Here is a 14365-nt window from a genome sequence, read left to right as displayed (position 1 = left end):
ATGGGGACTCACTGGGCGGCCAGCGGGGCCGTGAGGGAGTACTTCATGAGCACAGGCAGGGTTAGCAGCTCGCTCAGCTGCACTGCGGTCTCGCCCACGGCCGGCCGGACCTGAGGGTCCACGGGGAAGGTGAAGGCTTGGGGAAGTACGTGATGGACGAGATGGGCGGCGGGGGGATCCGCTGTGAGACAACACACTCTGTTGTGGTTCGGGAAGCACTGGCCCAGGGTACTCGCCCGCTGTGCCGTGCACTCACACATGGCCTCGTAGCTGTCCGGGTACTGCTCCAGGGGGTACAGTCTCGCCAGGCCAGCTAGGTAGGCCTGTTCCTCATCCCATCGCCGGGCCTCAGCCTCCACCTCTGTGTCTATGTCCACATCCACATCCGCCGCCTCCTCACCAGGGCCGGGAAGCGCAAGAGCAGCCGTGTCCTCCTATAGAAGCTGACCTCAAAGCACTGCTCCTAGGCCCTCCACCTGACCCCCAGGGCATGTCCACCCTGACCTGTGAGTCCAGAGGCTGGTGTGGAGACAGGTCCTCGATGTCCCTACTCCACCCTGGGCCTGAGCAGACACAGAGAGGAAGGGCATCAGCCCAAGTGCCATGGAGGTGACAGCGTGGGACTGGCCCAGGCAGCCTGTGTCCCTCAGCCGCCCAGACCCCAAGGACTAGGAGCCCGCAGGCAGCTTCACATGCTCTATACCCTCAGACCCTGGAACCCCACCACCACAGTTGCCCTCACCTGGCTCCTCGATGACACCACCTCCCAGAGCGCCCAGCGTGGCCACAGGAGAGGGTGAGCCCTGGAGGCCACCCTCCTCCCTACCGCCTGCTCCAGGGGATCCGGTGGCAGGCTCCGCTTCTGCACATAGAGGTGGCCCATATTCCCGGGCAAGGCTCTCTGCTGCCAGGCTGCCCACCTGGGACCTGTGGTCAGGGAGGCTATAGGACAGCCTGGGGAGATTGAACTCAGGTTCCAGGAACGTAAGCTGAGTGGTGTGGCCATCCCAGCATGGCTGGGAAAAAGCCACATCTGACATAGTCTCCCCAACCTGGATGCTGGCATCAGACACATGCCCATGGACATTCCAGCATGGCCGGGAGGCAGCCACGTCCAACACAGTCTCCCCAGTTTGGATGCAGGCGTCTGACACATGGCTATGTGTGTTCCAGCGTGGCCGGGAGGCAGCCACATTTGACACGTTCTCCCCGACCCGGATGCTGGCATCTGACACGTGGCCGTGGATGTTCCAACGTGGCCGGGAGACAGCCACATCTGACACGTTCTCCCCAATCCGGATGCTGGCATCTGACACATGGCCGTGGATGTTCCAGCGTGGCCGGGAGACAGCCACATCTGACACGTTCTCCCCGACCCGGATGCTGGCATCTGACACATGCCCATGGACATTCCAGCGTGGCCGGGAGACAGCCACATCTGACACATTCTCTCCAACCCGGATGCTGGCATCCGACACGTGGCCGTGGATGTTCCAGCGAGGCCGGGAGACAGCTGTTCCAGCAGCAGAGTCCTCTGTTGGAGCAGCTGCCTCTAACATAGGTGAGAGGGACCACCCAGGGAGATGGCTGCTGGACTCCTGGGTAGCACCATGTGTGAGTGGGCATGGTGGATGCAGAGGCACCTGTGTGTCTGGTGCACACTCACCTGGATTCACACCTGTGTCCACCCACAGCTGCTGCTCCTCACAGCCCTTGACATCCTGTGGGGACTCTAGTGAAAGCATGGCAGTTGGAGCTGGCCTCAGAACAGTACTAAAATCATATTCCTGTGGCTGGATGGGCAATGTCCCCTCTGCTGAGGGTACCTCTACTGTGGGTGAGGGGAGCAGGTTTGAACAAATCGCCTGTAATGCATGATCGAGGAGAGGGGTCCCATCCTGCACAGGCTGCTCAGCACCTGATCCTGCAGGCAGGAAGTCCGTGATGTTCAGGCCAGAAGAGAATGGCTTGGCCCCCTCTACTGGAGAACGTAGGGGCTGCAGTACTGATGCATTCAGCCTACCCAGACAATCCCGGGGCTGCTCTGGGAGCCCTGGATCACAGCTACAGCCTCCATCTGAGTGCTCAGGGATTGCAGACAGGACCTGAAATGGAAGTACACACTGGAGCCCATCTGGTCTCCCTGTCCCTCAGTCAGGTCTGCAGCAATGACCTACCCACCATGTGCCAAAGGACATGGGGACATCCAGGCCAGGTGCATCCAGCTGGGAGCCCCAGGTCCTATGCCAGCACCTCACCTGGTAGCATGTAAGCGGAAGGACACCCAGTGGCTCCTGTGGCTGGCGATCCTCAGACATGTCTCTCAGCATCTCCTGAAACAACCCAGCAGATGAGGTGGCAACTTCATGACTGCAACACTGGCACCAGCACTCATGATCTCCACACAGCAGCCTTCAACCACCACACAGGGCTCAGTTAAGCACCAGCTCCATACCGTGCACCTACACAGCCCCAGAGTAGGGCAAAAAACTCCTGCAGCCAGGAGAACTAGGGTCTACATGCAGAGGCAGAGAACCAGAAGCTGACACCCTGAGATACCTGAAGGCGCTTCTCATCTTCTAGAAGGAAGCGAAGCCTCACACTTTGCAGACGATGCCTCTGGACTCTCCACAGGGCCTTCTGCTCCCGACGCGCTGCCTCTGCAGACAACTTGCTATAATGGTCAACCAGTGCCTGCCTGAAGCCATCGGAGGACACGGTCACTTCATCCCTCCACACCATCCAGCAGGTTTCCCAGGTGACCTGGTTTTGGCCCTGACGTCCCTCTTCCCACAGGCTCTGAGCTCGTCAGGTGGATTTTTTTTTTTTCCTTCCAGATGAGGAGGCCATGGCAGGCTAGTGCCCAAACAGGAGGAGGCAAACATCTGCTGCAAATACCAAGAAGCCACAGCAGAGGAGGAGCTGGCCCCACCCTCTGGAAAGGGTCTCCCTTGCTAGCTACACAACAGGCATCTTTCTGTTCTGTAGGACTAAAACAGCAGAGGACTGGAAGATCTATGCACAACAGCACCCACAGCAGAAATGGTGCAGACCCAGCAACCTGAGCCTCCCACTGGCAGGCAGCTGGGCCCAAACAGAAGTGGCCATCTCCAATTTGGCCACCATAAGCCGAGAACATGGCCTCTGTATCCAGTTTCTAAACATAAGCACGAGTGCTGCTCACAATGGCATGGGCTCACCTGGCATGACCCCGAGGTACAACTCCACCTGCGCTATGAGCAGCACTGAAGGCTGGGACAGTGGAGCATCAAACACCAGCTGGGAAGAAGCTGCCCTCCTAGGAAGGGCTCCCACTTAAACAGGGAAGCTCCAGCTTAGGGAAAAGCTATGACATCTCAGAGACAGACTCCCAGGAGCTCTGCTAGGCAGATGGCCCTTCTCTGCTGGATATTAATCTAGCAAGATGCATACACCAAACAGAGGGTACTTATAATGAAGACAACTGAATAGAGACGGGACAGCATCACAGTATGTGTGCCTCACCTGGACCCAAGTCCATAAGGAACCTCTGGGCCAGCTGAGGAAGCCCACAGGTCCTACCTTGGTGGACGAGGTGTGCCTTCAATGTTTCAAAACAGAAAGCAAACTGACCATCACTAAGACCAAGCCGTGCCCAGGCACCCTGCCAAGCAGCCATACCTGGCCTTCTTCTCCAGCTCCTCCTCCAGGGCCTTCAGCCTCTTCTCCCTGTCTCGGAACTCTCGGGCGTAGCTGAAGTCCTCATCTAGCTCCTCCCGTCTGGCAGCCAGACGCCGCTGCACAACACACACAACCTCGTTTGCTAAATGTGGATTCCAGAGGCCAGAACCCCCGAGGCTGGGCCCACCCACCTCCTGGTCCTTCACAAACTGTTCCTTCAGCCGCTGGAACTGCTCTCGCTTCTGGGCATCCAAGGCCATCTGCTCCGAGGTCTGCCAGTCTACATTGAGCAGGGGAGAGGCACGGTCACGGGGAGCCCCAGCAGGGCCCCAGAACCATACTGGAGAATGTGGAGCCGTGCTCACCACCGAGTTCACGAAGGACCCTGGAAGCTGCCTCCCGAGCATGGGCAATTAGCTCTTGTTTTGCGATTTCCATACGTAATTCCTAAAAAAAGTCAACACACAAAGTGTCCAATTCTTTCCCATGCCCTAGCTTGGCCCAGGAGAGGGCTGCACAGATCAGGATAAGCAGGAATTATTTCCCCGTCACCACTATGAGAGCATAGGGCGAAGTTGCGGAAGTCTTTGGCTCCAGGCCCCTCTCTGGAGTTAAAGTAAAGTACTCTCAGTCATTGGGGGTGAGCCCCCCAGGATGTGCCCACTAGAGAGACTGAGGACCTTGGAGAGGGGCTCCCTGCTGCCCACCGAAAACCAGACCAGGAGGGTTTTCCTAGGAACGGCACTGACCCACCATCTATCCCCTCCCAGAGCATACTGGAAAATAATGGCCCTACTCCAGCCACTCGTCCTCTCTAGGCAGAAGTCACTGGAGCAGGAATCCCAGCCCTGCCGCCCTAAAAATGCCTGTTTTCTTCACAGCCAGGGGGCCCGGGGAAGCTACCATGGTGCTGCCCAGAAGGCAAAGCCATCAACCCAGGGAGAAGGAAGAGCCCCTGCCCTGGACACATTTTTAACCCTGCTGGTGTCCCCACCTGCACACCACACACAGTGTCAGAAGGAGCCACCTCTTTCTTGCTCAGCTAGCCTGGGGCCTGCATTAAAGTACCTTTTCCTCCTTGCTGATGGAGCTGTGGCGGGCCACCCGCTCCATGCGCCCGACATACACTGCGCAGTCCTTCTCAACCTCCTTCAGCTCCTCGAGGGAGAAAATCACCGAGATGCGTGGGACGGGGATGTCCGACCAACAGAGGTAGTGCTGCCAGGGAGGAACTGCAGTGAGAATGCGTGGAGGCAAGGACAGGCAGGGCTCAGACACAAAAAATACAAGGATGGGCACACAGTTCCGCTCAGAAACCACACATCCCTTACCACAGGGGCAGCATCACCCTCAGTGTCCCTGATGTGAGGGGCATCAGACAGCCCCTGCCCAGCACCTGGAACCTTGCCCCAGGGGCCACTAGATGGGGCCGACACCAGATTCCCACAAAAAATGCTTTAGCAGAGGCCGAGAAGCCCCGTGAGATCTCCCGTCCCTCATGCAGAGCCAGGGTCACACCTGGACGGCTGGCTTCTAGCTCCCCCTTGCCAGTGTGTGGGCCCAGTGCCTCACCCGAGGGCAGCAGAGCTTTAGCAGGTTGATGGTTTTCCCACAGACATATACATCGTGTGCCACGTGCCTCAGGAACACCGGGACGCAGTCCTCCACCTCTTTGGAAATAAGCACGTAGCCATGGGTCCAGTACGACTTGTCTACAGAGGGTGTAAAACACAACATCTGAGTCACTGGGGCCCCACTCGGGTGCCAGGCCCCACCCAGCGGCCACAGCCACCTACCTCTGCAGCCGAGGTACTCGTCATTCACCTGGATCATAAACTCCCCACAGACGTCTCTAAAGACCCCACTGTACACCCAGTCGTGGATGAACCTGCCACAACAGGGAGGCAGAGTGAGGCCATGCGTGGGGGTGGACAGGGCTCCCACCACGATTCTCAGTCTGAGTCGCTGCGGCCGCCCACCTAGGCACCCACCGTGTGTAGGGCTCACAGCTGGTCTTCAGTAGGGACAGCAGCACGGGGTAGTGCTCATTGCTGCAGTTGTCCAACGCTTCCTGGTAGAGGTAGGACAGCAGCCTCACGCCCTGCAGAGGTGAAGGTCGCTGTAGAGCTTTGCACGGACGCCACCCTGCCTGCAACCAGCACCCTCCACACAGATGAAAACTCACAGTGGGGAACGCAGCCCTGGGCTCTCCTCCACCAGTCCCCAGGAGCATGGCGCCGACACCACAGAGCTCAGCCAAGTACCTAGACCAAAGGCCAGACCACAGACAACAGGCACAGGGTCCCCAGGCTGGACCGGACCAATAAGTAAAGCCCCTGTGTATCTTCACACTCCCCCAAGGGACTGGCTTCTGGTCGGACCCCTCCTATACTGCACCTGACCCCAACTCCAGCCTCAGGTCGCCTTGCTTCCCGGAACGTGAACTACCCCAGCCCCTGCCACTCTCTCTTCTCCTCTGACAGCCCCTGTCCAGGGACACTGCCCATTGTTTCCACAGGGTTAGTGAGGCCACTGAGGCCACATCCGCACACCCTATGGGCTGGGGCCCAGGCCAGGCAGGGCCGCACCATGTAAGGGCCATCAGTGGCTCAGAGGGCCAAACTCCATCCCTGGAGGCCCCTTTGCCCTAGCAGGCTACGTCTGTCCCCCAGACCTGACACCAACTCCATGCTGAGGCTCACCGGAGCTGCCGGCCCAGCTTCTTGAAGAGAAAGCCGATGGTGAGGAGACTCAGGGTGGGTGGGGTGGCCAGGACACAGGCTCGGTAGTACTGCAGGTACCTTCGCAGGCCACTGGTGAAGGCCTGTGGGTGAGAGCCAGGGCAGGGAGGCTGCTACACCAGCAGTGCTGCTGCCCACCCTGCATCCATGGCATAGGAGGACAGGAGGCCAGAAGACAGGCCCAAGCTCCCACCAACCCTGTCCCTGCCAAGTCCTGCCCCAGACGCCAGCTCTGCTGGAAGCACAGGCAGCACAACACACAGCCCCATAGTTCCCCAAGATAAAGTGGCCAGAAATGACCCCTGTCCACCACCCCAGTGACCTGGCCTGGCCTGTCCTGCCCGTGTCTGTGGGAACTATGGCCCCTCTAAAGCCTGGGTACCTACCCACTGTGACCCGTGCCCCTAAGGCCTGCAGCCTTGGGTCCCCCTTGGGGCTTCCAAGCCCCCTCGAAGCCGTGCCCAGCCCTCATGCAAAATCCACCCACATGGAGCTAGCTACAGGCTTTCCACAAAATGTGGGTTCTGGGAGGCAGACAGACTCACTCTGGGCACGTTCAAAGTTAAGGTCACCCTGCTAGGTACAATACAGGGGCGCACTTGGCCCAGACATGCTGGCCCCAGGCTCCACTAGGACAACAGCAGAAGTGAAGCACATCACCAGCGCCCCCAAAGGTGGGTCTCCCGGCTCTTCGCTCCAGAACATGAAGGCATACCTGGAACACCAGACCCCTGCCGCAGGAGGAGCCCAGGGCGGGTTGCAGGGAGAAGTGGCTGAGGCGTGTGTAGCAGGTCCCATACACTGCCACTTCTGACAGGATGCTGCTGATGCTCTCAGGGGAAGCACCTGACACGTGGACGCCCCGTACCACCACGAAGGCCTGAGCTGGCTATAGACAGAGAGAGGGTCCAGAGGCCAGGACCCAGACCCCAACATGCTGCCACCTGGCCCTCCAAGACATACAAGCAGGAAGTTCCAAAAGCAAAAGGCAAATGTCTCAAAAGCATACCCCAAAGGGCCTCACTCCTAGTAATAAGAGATAGACTGATGACAGGACAAACACACAGAATGGGGAGACAGGATCCTGAGTCCAGAAACAAACCCTCACATTTACAATCAACTAATTTTCCTCAAGAGAACAAGACCCTTCACGGAGGGTCTGGATGGTCTTTTCTTTTTTCGTTTTTTGGAGACAGGGTCTCACTATGTAGCCCAAGTTGGCTTTGAACGTATGGCAATCCTTCTGCCTCAGCCTCCCGAGTGCTGAGATTATAGGCACGCACCACTGTGCCCAATGAAAACAGTCTATACAAGCAATGGGGCTGGACAACTGGATGTCCACAAAAAGAGTAAAGCACCCAGGACAGAAGTGGAAAAGAGGAACCATGCTTCTATTGTTTCACTGAATCAATAAATATGTCATTCTGGTTCAGTTTATAAAAGGATAACAAACTAACATTAGAATCCAGACAGGCTGACAGTGGCTATGACAGAGCCCCCAGTCGTTCACCTGGCAGAGGGAGAACGTGGCCGACGCCACCCCAAGCAGGACATTCAGCGAGTCCTTCACCAGCTCCTGCTCGGTCACTAGCACGGGCCTCGGGGCCTGCAGGAGGCCCCCGCTGAGAACCTGTAGCTCCTCTTGGCGGAGCCTGCAGAACCTGTCGAAGGTGTCCCTTCCTGCCTCTGTGAGGTAGGGCTCCTCTCTGTGGCCAGGGGGGCTGTGAGGGACACAGAAGGGAGAATGGTAAGCAGAAGGGCAGCCAAAATCTTGGCCCCAAGCATATGTCCCTTCAGAACTTCACAAGAACAAAGGGAGGAGGGTGACTCAACTCACCCTCAAGACACAACTAAGTGTGAGTGCCGCAATTCCCCAGCCTGTCAGCATCAGCCCTAGCTGCGCCCAATTCCACTGGGTACATGCCCTGAGATTCAGAGTGTTCACCAGCCTGGTTTTGAGAAACCACCCACAGAAGGCCCGGGGTCCTCAGGACAACTCACTCACAATGAAAGTTCTCCCATTAAAAATGAACACAGGTATTTAGCTCAGTGGTTCCACCGCCTGCCTTGCAAGCTCAAGGGCCCAAGTTCAATCCCCAGTCCCTCCCTACCCCCAAAAAAGGAACACTAAGTGTATACATCATGTTAACACAGCATCATTCACAACAGCCAAAGAGTAGAAGCAAATTAAGTATCCAAAAAAGATAAGTGGATGAATGCCCATACACGTGGGATAGCATCATTCAGCCATGAAAAGGATAGAAATTCTGACAGCTGCTGCATGTGGATGAGCCTGGAGGACACTACACTGGGTGGGCGAGCCAGTTAACAAGGGAAAACACCACACCACTACACCAACTGGAACTTCCTACAGTAGTCAAATCCCAGGTACAGAAATGAGAGGGGACTACCAGGTCCTAGGGACAAGAGGGAACAGGGGCTATTACCAGTGGAGAGGCTACAGCATCTCAGAATGATGAAATAATTAAACATTTGTACACTGGTATATACACTCAGCACATAGAACTGCACGCTAGGAAAAGGCGTGGACAGAAACCCAAGTGCAAGCAGAAGCGCTCGCGTGCGTGTGTGTGTGTGTGTGTGTGTGTGTGTGTTTCCAACTGGAGATTTTATTCAAGGGGTAGGAGTAGAAAGAGAGAGTAGAGAGAAAGAGCAAGACAGCGAGCAGACAGAGAGCAGGAAGAAGAGGAAGAGCTGTGTGTGTGTGCATTTTTTTGGTTCCGGGTATTGAACTCAGGTCCTTGCGCTTGCAAGGCAAGTGGTGACACCACTGAGCTAAATCACCTAAGCATATATTTTACAGTCTCTACATAAAACAACGTATCAGGGCCAGGGATGGAGCTCAGTGGCACAGCACCTGACTGGAAAGCAAGAGGCCCTGAATTTGATTCCTGGTACCAAAAAACAAACAAAAAAAAAGTAACACAGAAGAACTATCACTACTACCCAACAGGACAAGCAGGTAGAGTGGCCTGGGGTGACTGTGTACCATGTGGGCACACCACACAATGCACCTCACTACACACTCAGGTTTCAAACCCACCCTCAGTGCAACTCTCTATTTGCACCCTGAGTCTCCTGGTCTCTGAAGGGCCACTCCACATTTAAGATCGTAAATTTAAACATCTCGGAAGCCCGGGCCTTGTGTTGCATGCATGTAGTCCACCCACTTGGGATGTTCATTTTAGGCCAGCCTGCGCAACATGGCAAGACACACATCTAAAAAAACACACCTAGAGAACATATGTCCCCTTGAGAACACCTGTCCACTAGAGTGCCCCTTAGTCCTGACACTCTGTGATCAGTTGTTTCCTTTTTTTTTTTGTACCAGGAATCGAACTCAAGGCCTTGTACTTGCCAGGCAGGCACTGTTGCCACTGAGCCAGATCCTTGGCCCTCTAGTATTTTTTTAAGCAGGCAGTGGAACCACTGAGCTAAATCCCTGGCACTACTATTTTTTTTAATTAAAAAAATTTTTTTCATGACAAAGAGAGTAATAATAGTTAATATATTGTGCATCGGGTACCAAGAAAAAAAAAGCGAGGGATTTAGTTCAGTGGCACCATGCTTGCCTTGCAAGAGCAAGGTCATGGGTTTAATCCCTGATACAAAAAAAACACACATACACATAAACACACAAGCACACACACACACACACACACACACTGTTATACTGCCCATAATTTTAAAGGTAGTTACTCAGCCAGGTATGGTGGTATATGCCTGTAATCCCAGTACTTGGGAGGCTGAGGCAGTAGGATTGTCAGGAATTCAAGGCCAGCATGGACCATACAATGTGTTCAAGGCTGCTCTGAACTACATGGCAAGAGCCTCAAAAAAAAGTTATCAGAGCACAAGACATAGACAAAAAAGACTCTTACAAAGAAACAAACGGGTAATAGGACAAAGCATTCTTTACAGTGAACTAAGAAAAACTAGTAGTATAAGTACATAAAGTGAGCATATATATTAAGATATTTTTGAAACAATGGAGTAGGTAATTTGAGGAATTATTTGATTTATTTATCACCTATTTTGCTTTTTTTTTTGGTACCAGGGATCGAACTCAGGACCTTGTGCTTGTGAAGCAGGCGGAGGAACCCATTTGCTCTTTATTTGTACATATATTTGAGTTTATCGCATAAGAGAAACCATGCGATATTTAAGCTTGTGTGTCTGACTTATTTCACTTAACATTATGTTCTCAAGTTGCATCCATTTACCAATGAATGCCTCAAGTTTATCTTCCCTTATGGCAGAGTGGTGCTCTGCTGCGTATAGGCATAAACACCAGCTCTGTGGTCAGTTCTATGCTTTCAGAGGCCACCAACACGATTAAGTGTGTTTGGAACAAGATGACAAATGAGCCATGAGAGACCATGGCTCCCAAACAGTGACTAGGAAAAAACAAACTGCTGCTAGTAAATATTTCCAAAAAACAGCAGTAAGTTATAAGGCCAATCTTTAAACATGCGAGGGGCTAGCAGAGAACAAGACCATGAGATTTGCTTTGTGCATACAAGAAGACAGGACTGATACCCTAGAGAGAATTCCGAGACAGAGAAGCCCCTGGAAAGCCAGACAACTCCCAACAGCACTGCACTGGGAAGCAGGGCACTGGCCACCCCTGGAGAAATCCCAAATGGGCAGATGACTTCGTCCAGGAAAGCTGCCCCTGGGGCACAGTGAAAGGCACATACAGGTTCTTAATAACTGTCCCATCACATGCTCCTCTCCAGGAGACCCTGCGGGAGGCGGGGGCCAGGGCCCTGTGGTGACTCTAATTCAGTGTTCCCCAATCTGGTCTCCCACAGCCTCACCAGCAGAGGGCTCCATGAGCAAACATTTAGGAAATGTGTATCCTCTACTCTCATTCTGGGAGTTTTCAAAAGAACCCAGAAAAGATCTTGAAAAGTCTGTCTTGAGCGCAGAGGCCTCTGGACTCAAACCCACCAAGGGAATGAGTGGCCACTGCATGAGGAGCAAGCTTCGAGCGCCAACTGAGGAAAGGCTGCTACCACCGGAAATCCGCCAGCAGAAAGAGCTACTCTCGGTTTCTAGATGCACAAGTCTCCTTTGGTCAGCATTCCGTGCCCAGAGAGCATCTCCTCCTGGCACAGACCATGGCCTGCCAGGCAGCCCTCAGACACCAGACCAGCAGCCCTGGTGGCGAGGATTGCTCTGACTGGAAAGTGTGATCCCCAGAGGGTAGTGGCTCGGTGGGATCCTCCCTTCCCCTCGGCATCGCTCACCTCTCAGAACTTGGACAATGTTGCGCCCTAGCTTACTACAATTAGCCTAATTCCATCACAGCAGCTTCTAGAAACACCTGTTTGGAGTCACCGTGTAAGCAATGCCTACAGGACACCTGATGCCTCACTGTCATGGGGTGCACGGCTGGAGGGACTGAAAGGCAAAAAGACTCACCATCCAATTCGCTCCCAACACCGCCGCTTGCTGACCTCACAGGTAAGCGCAGCTTCCCACAGGTCCACATCGGGGGTCATGCTTGGTTCACACTGGGAATCAGGAGTCAAATTGGAAGCCGACTGGAACCCTTCATCTTCCCACTGATCCACGCTCTGAGGGACCTGGAGACCACAGGAAAGAGTAAACCTCTATCTATTCCTGTCTGAATACCTGTATGGGATAAATTCCAGGAACTTTATCCACATGCTTCTACTTACTCACCAGAGGGGCAACCCGGCAGAACATTTCTTCTGCTTTTCTCAAGCACATATGCATAGCATAATAAATCACTTACAGAATTAAAATATACACTATGGCTACCTATTTTGAGTATATTTATTTACTTTACTTTTTTGAGACAGGACCTCACTATGTAACCCTGGCTGGCCTTAAAGTCATGGCAATGAGCCTCCTAGGTCCTGGAATCACAGGTGTGAGCCACCACACCTGGCTTAAACACCTTACAATGAAATGTCTTTCACCTGAAAGTTCCATTTTTGGGGAAACATAAAATCACACTAGATATAGAAAAATTTGTGTACACCATGTTTGCTATAGCATTGTTTCAAAAGAAACTAAACATTTCATAATGAGGAAATGACTAATAACAGTGTATCCTTGGCTAGGTGTGGTGGCACACACCTATAATCCCAGCACTCAGGAGGCTGAGGCAGAACTGCCACAAGTTCAAGGCCAGCCTGAGCTACATAATGAGTTCAAGGCCAGTCTGAACATAGCAAGATGCTGTCTCAAGTAAAACAAAAAAACAGTACATCTGATAGTCACAAACAGGAAAACTGAGTGATCCACTCCTTTCTCTTCATTCAACTGTGGGCACAGCCCGCTCTGGTGATTATCCATGTTTAAATTTAGGAGGCCATGACGCCCTAGGTGGCTGGTCTTTAGTTCCAACGCCAGTGAGACAAAATGAGAGGTACTTGTAGTCAGGTGTCTGATCGCAATAGGAGACACCTGAAGTTAAAGGTTTCTGACCCTTAACATATACTAGAAGCCTGAGTCATTTGGAGGCTCGTGGAGAGTTCCTCTTCCTAGATTCCTTTTCCTTCTCGTGTTGCTGCTGCCATCCTATGATCTTCAATAAACATAACTACTTACTACAAGGTGTACATTTGACAATTCTTTCCCTGTCATACGCAAGAACCTGGACTATTTTGGCCCACTCAACTGTAACTATCCTTTCAAAGACTTCTACAAAGCAATAAATACAAATAATTTACTCTACTGAGAAAAACATCCAATGTTTATAAGAAACAGACTAAATTGCATGCATATCATGAACAAATATTGTCACATGTGGGTGAAATATGGCTTCTGCAACTGACCAAGAGACTTTATTTATTGGTACCAAGAATCAAACTCGGGACCTTGTGCTTGCAAGGCAGGTGGTGGCACCATTTCTTTTGTATTTGAATTAATTTAAATAGCAGCTCCAGAAGGCAAAAGAGACTTAACATGCCCAGTAGACCAGTGCTTTGGCCTCCCTGCCCTCTCAGCAGCTCTGCCTTGGAGTGAAGACCCCAAGACACCTGAGGACCTGAACTGGAGCTGCTCCACCTTTACTAGGATACAAGAAAGGACAAAGACAAAATTTTCCACGCCCTTGGAGAGAAACAAGAAAAAACAAACACAACCTTAATGGCCAGTCCAGAGAGGTCTGCACTGTCTGGCACAGGAGGAAGGTCCAGTCGCACATCCATGTCGTAAGTGCGGCTGTACACAAGAGCACCGAACAGCGAGACCCGGGTGTCTCTCTCAAACCTGTCACCACAGGGGTCACCAAATGAGAATAGACCGATGGTGGGCAGGGCGGTGCCTGGAGCCGCCTCCATCACCTTAAGTGATTCCTGGACCATGTTGTGACACAAATACTCCTCTCTGGAGATGAAGGACTGAACGTCCATTTCAAACACGCTCAGATCATAACAGTCGTAGCCACTGTAAGGAACGTTTCTCCCTGCGTGCTTGTTGTTAAAGAAATAGTCCCGTTTTCTCTGCAGGATTTGAGGGGGGCCACTGCCCGCCAGCTGAACCAAGAGGTTCAACACGGACCCCACCTCCAGCAGCGGACAGCAAGGGCCGGCCTCCAGCCCCTCCACCAACTCCTCCAAGCGGTCGGCCTCGGGGCCCAGGCCGCCCACCCTCAGGTCGAAGGACAACATGAGGACCTTGTTTCTCACTGGGAGCTTGGACAGGTCGGGCTGCAGGGGGCGAGAGTCCTCTTGGAAAAGGTTTGTGAAGAGCGCATTGTAGGCCACCCTCTTGAGACTCTGTTTGGCCCTCTTGCGATCTACACTGCGTTGCCCCGGGCGAGGCTGCGCAGCGGGCAGGAGGGCCTCGCACAAGTCGTCGAACAGCTGGGTGATGCTGGCCATCACGCCCTGAGGCAGGAGAGGGCAGCCGAAGGCCGAGCGGTGCTGACACAGGTCGGGACGCAGCCAGCAAGGTTGGCGAGG

At 53.5% G+C, this 14365-nt stretch overlaps 1 protein-coding gene across 6 annotated transcripts in view; it reads right to left on the bottom strand.

Moving 5' to 3' along the window:
* Positions 1 to 14359, bottom strand: part of Tubgcp6 (tubulin gamma complex associated protein 6) — a 17288-nt gene extending 2929 nt beyond the window's left edge. For all 6 annotated transcript variants that reach the window (XR_782205.2, XR_782206.2, XR_782204.3 and 3 more), the window contains exons 1-19: positions 13544 to 14359; positions 11850 to 12013; positions 7912 to 8122; positions 7117 to 7290; positions 6363 to 6484; positions 5846 to 5924; positions 5652 to 5761; positions 5457 to 5548; positions 5233 to 5372; positions 4729 to 4878; positions 4026 to 4107; positions 3852 to 3940; positions 3661 to 3776; positions 2560 to 2698; positions 2259 to 2333; positions 743 to 2105; positions 505 to 563; positions 257 to 434; positions 13 to 181 (exon numbers count right to left, since the gene is read on the bottom strand). Coding sequence is in view for 3 of the 6 variants with exons in the window: in XM_010634276.3 (XP_010632578.1) it covers positions 13 to 181; positions 257 to 434; positions 505 to 563; positions 743 to 2105; positions 2259 to 2333; positions 2560 to 2698; positions 3661 to 3776; positions 3852 to 3940; positions 4026 to 4107; positions 4729 to 4878; positions 5233 to 5372; positions 5457 to 5548; positions 5652 to 5761; positions 5846 to 5924; positions 6363 to 6484; positions 7117 to 7290; positions 7912 to 8122; positions 11850 to 12013; positions 13544 to 14284 (4253 nt within the window). In the remaining 3 variants the exon portion in view is untranslated. The remainder of the gene's footprint in view (positions 1 to 12; positions 182 to 256; positions 435 to 504; positions 564 to 742; positions 2106 to 2258; positions 2334 to 2559; positions 2699 to 3660; positions 3777 to 3851; positions 3941 to 4025; positions 4108 to 4728; positions 4879 to 5232; positions 5373 to 5456; positions 5549 to 5651; positions 5762 to 5845; positions 5925 to 6362; positions 6485 to 7116; positions 7291 to 7911; positions 8123 to 11849; positions 12014 to 13543) is intronic.
* Between the last annotated feature and the right edge of the window lie 6 nt (positions 14360 to 14365).

This window comes from Fukomys damarensis, unplaced genomic scaffold (genome assembly GCF_012274545.1).
Source record: "Fukomys damarensis isolate Sample0158 unplaced genomic scaffold, DMR_v1.0_HiC HiC_scaffold_19, whole genome shotgun sequence".
Lineage (NCBI taxonomy): Eukaryota > Metazoa > Chordata > Mammalia > Rodentia > Bathyergidae > Fukomys > Fukomys damarensis.
This window is presented reverse-complemented; position numbering and strand designations above follow the sequence as displayed.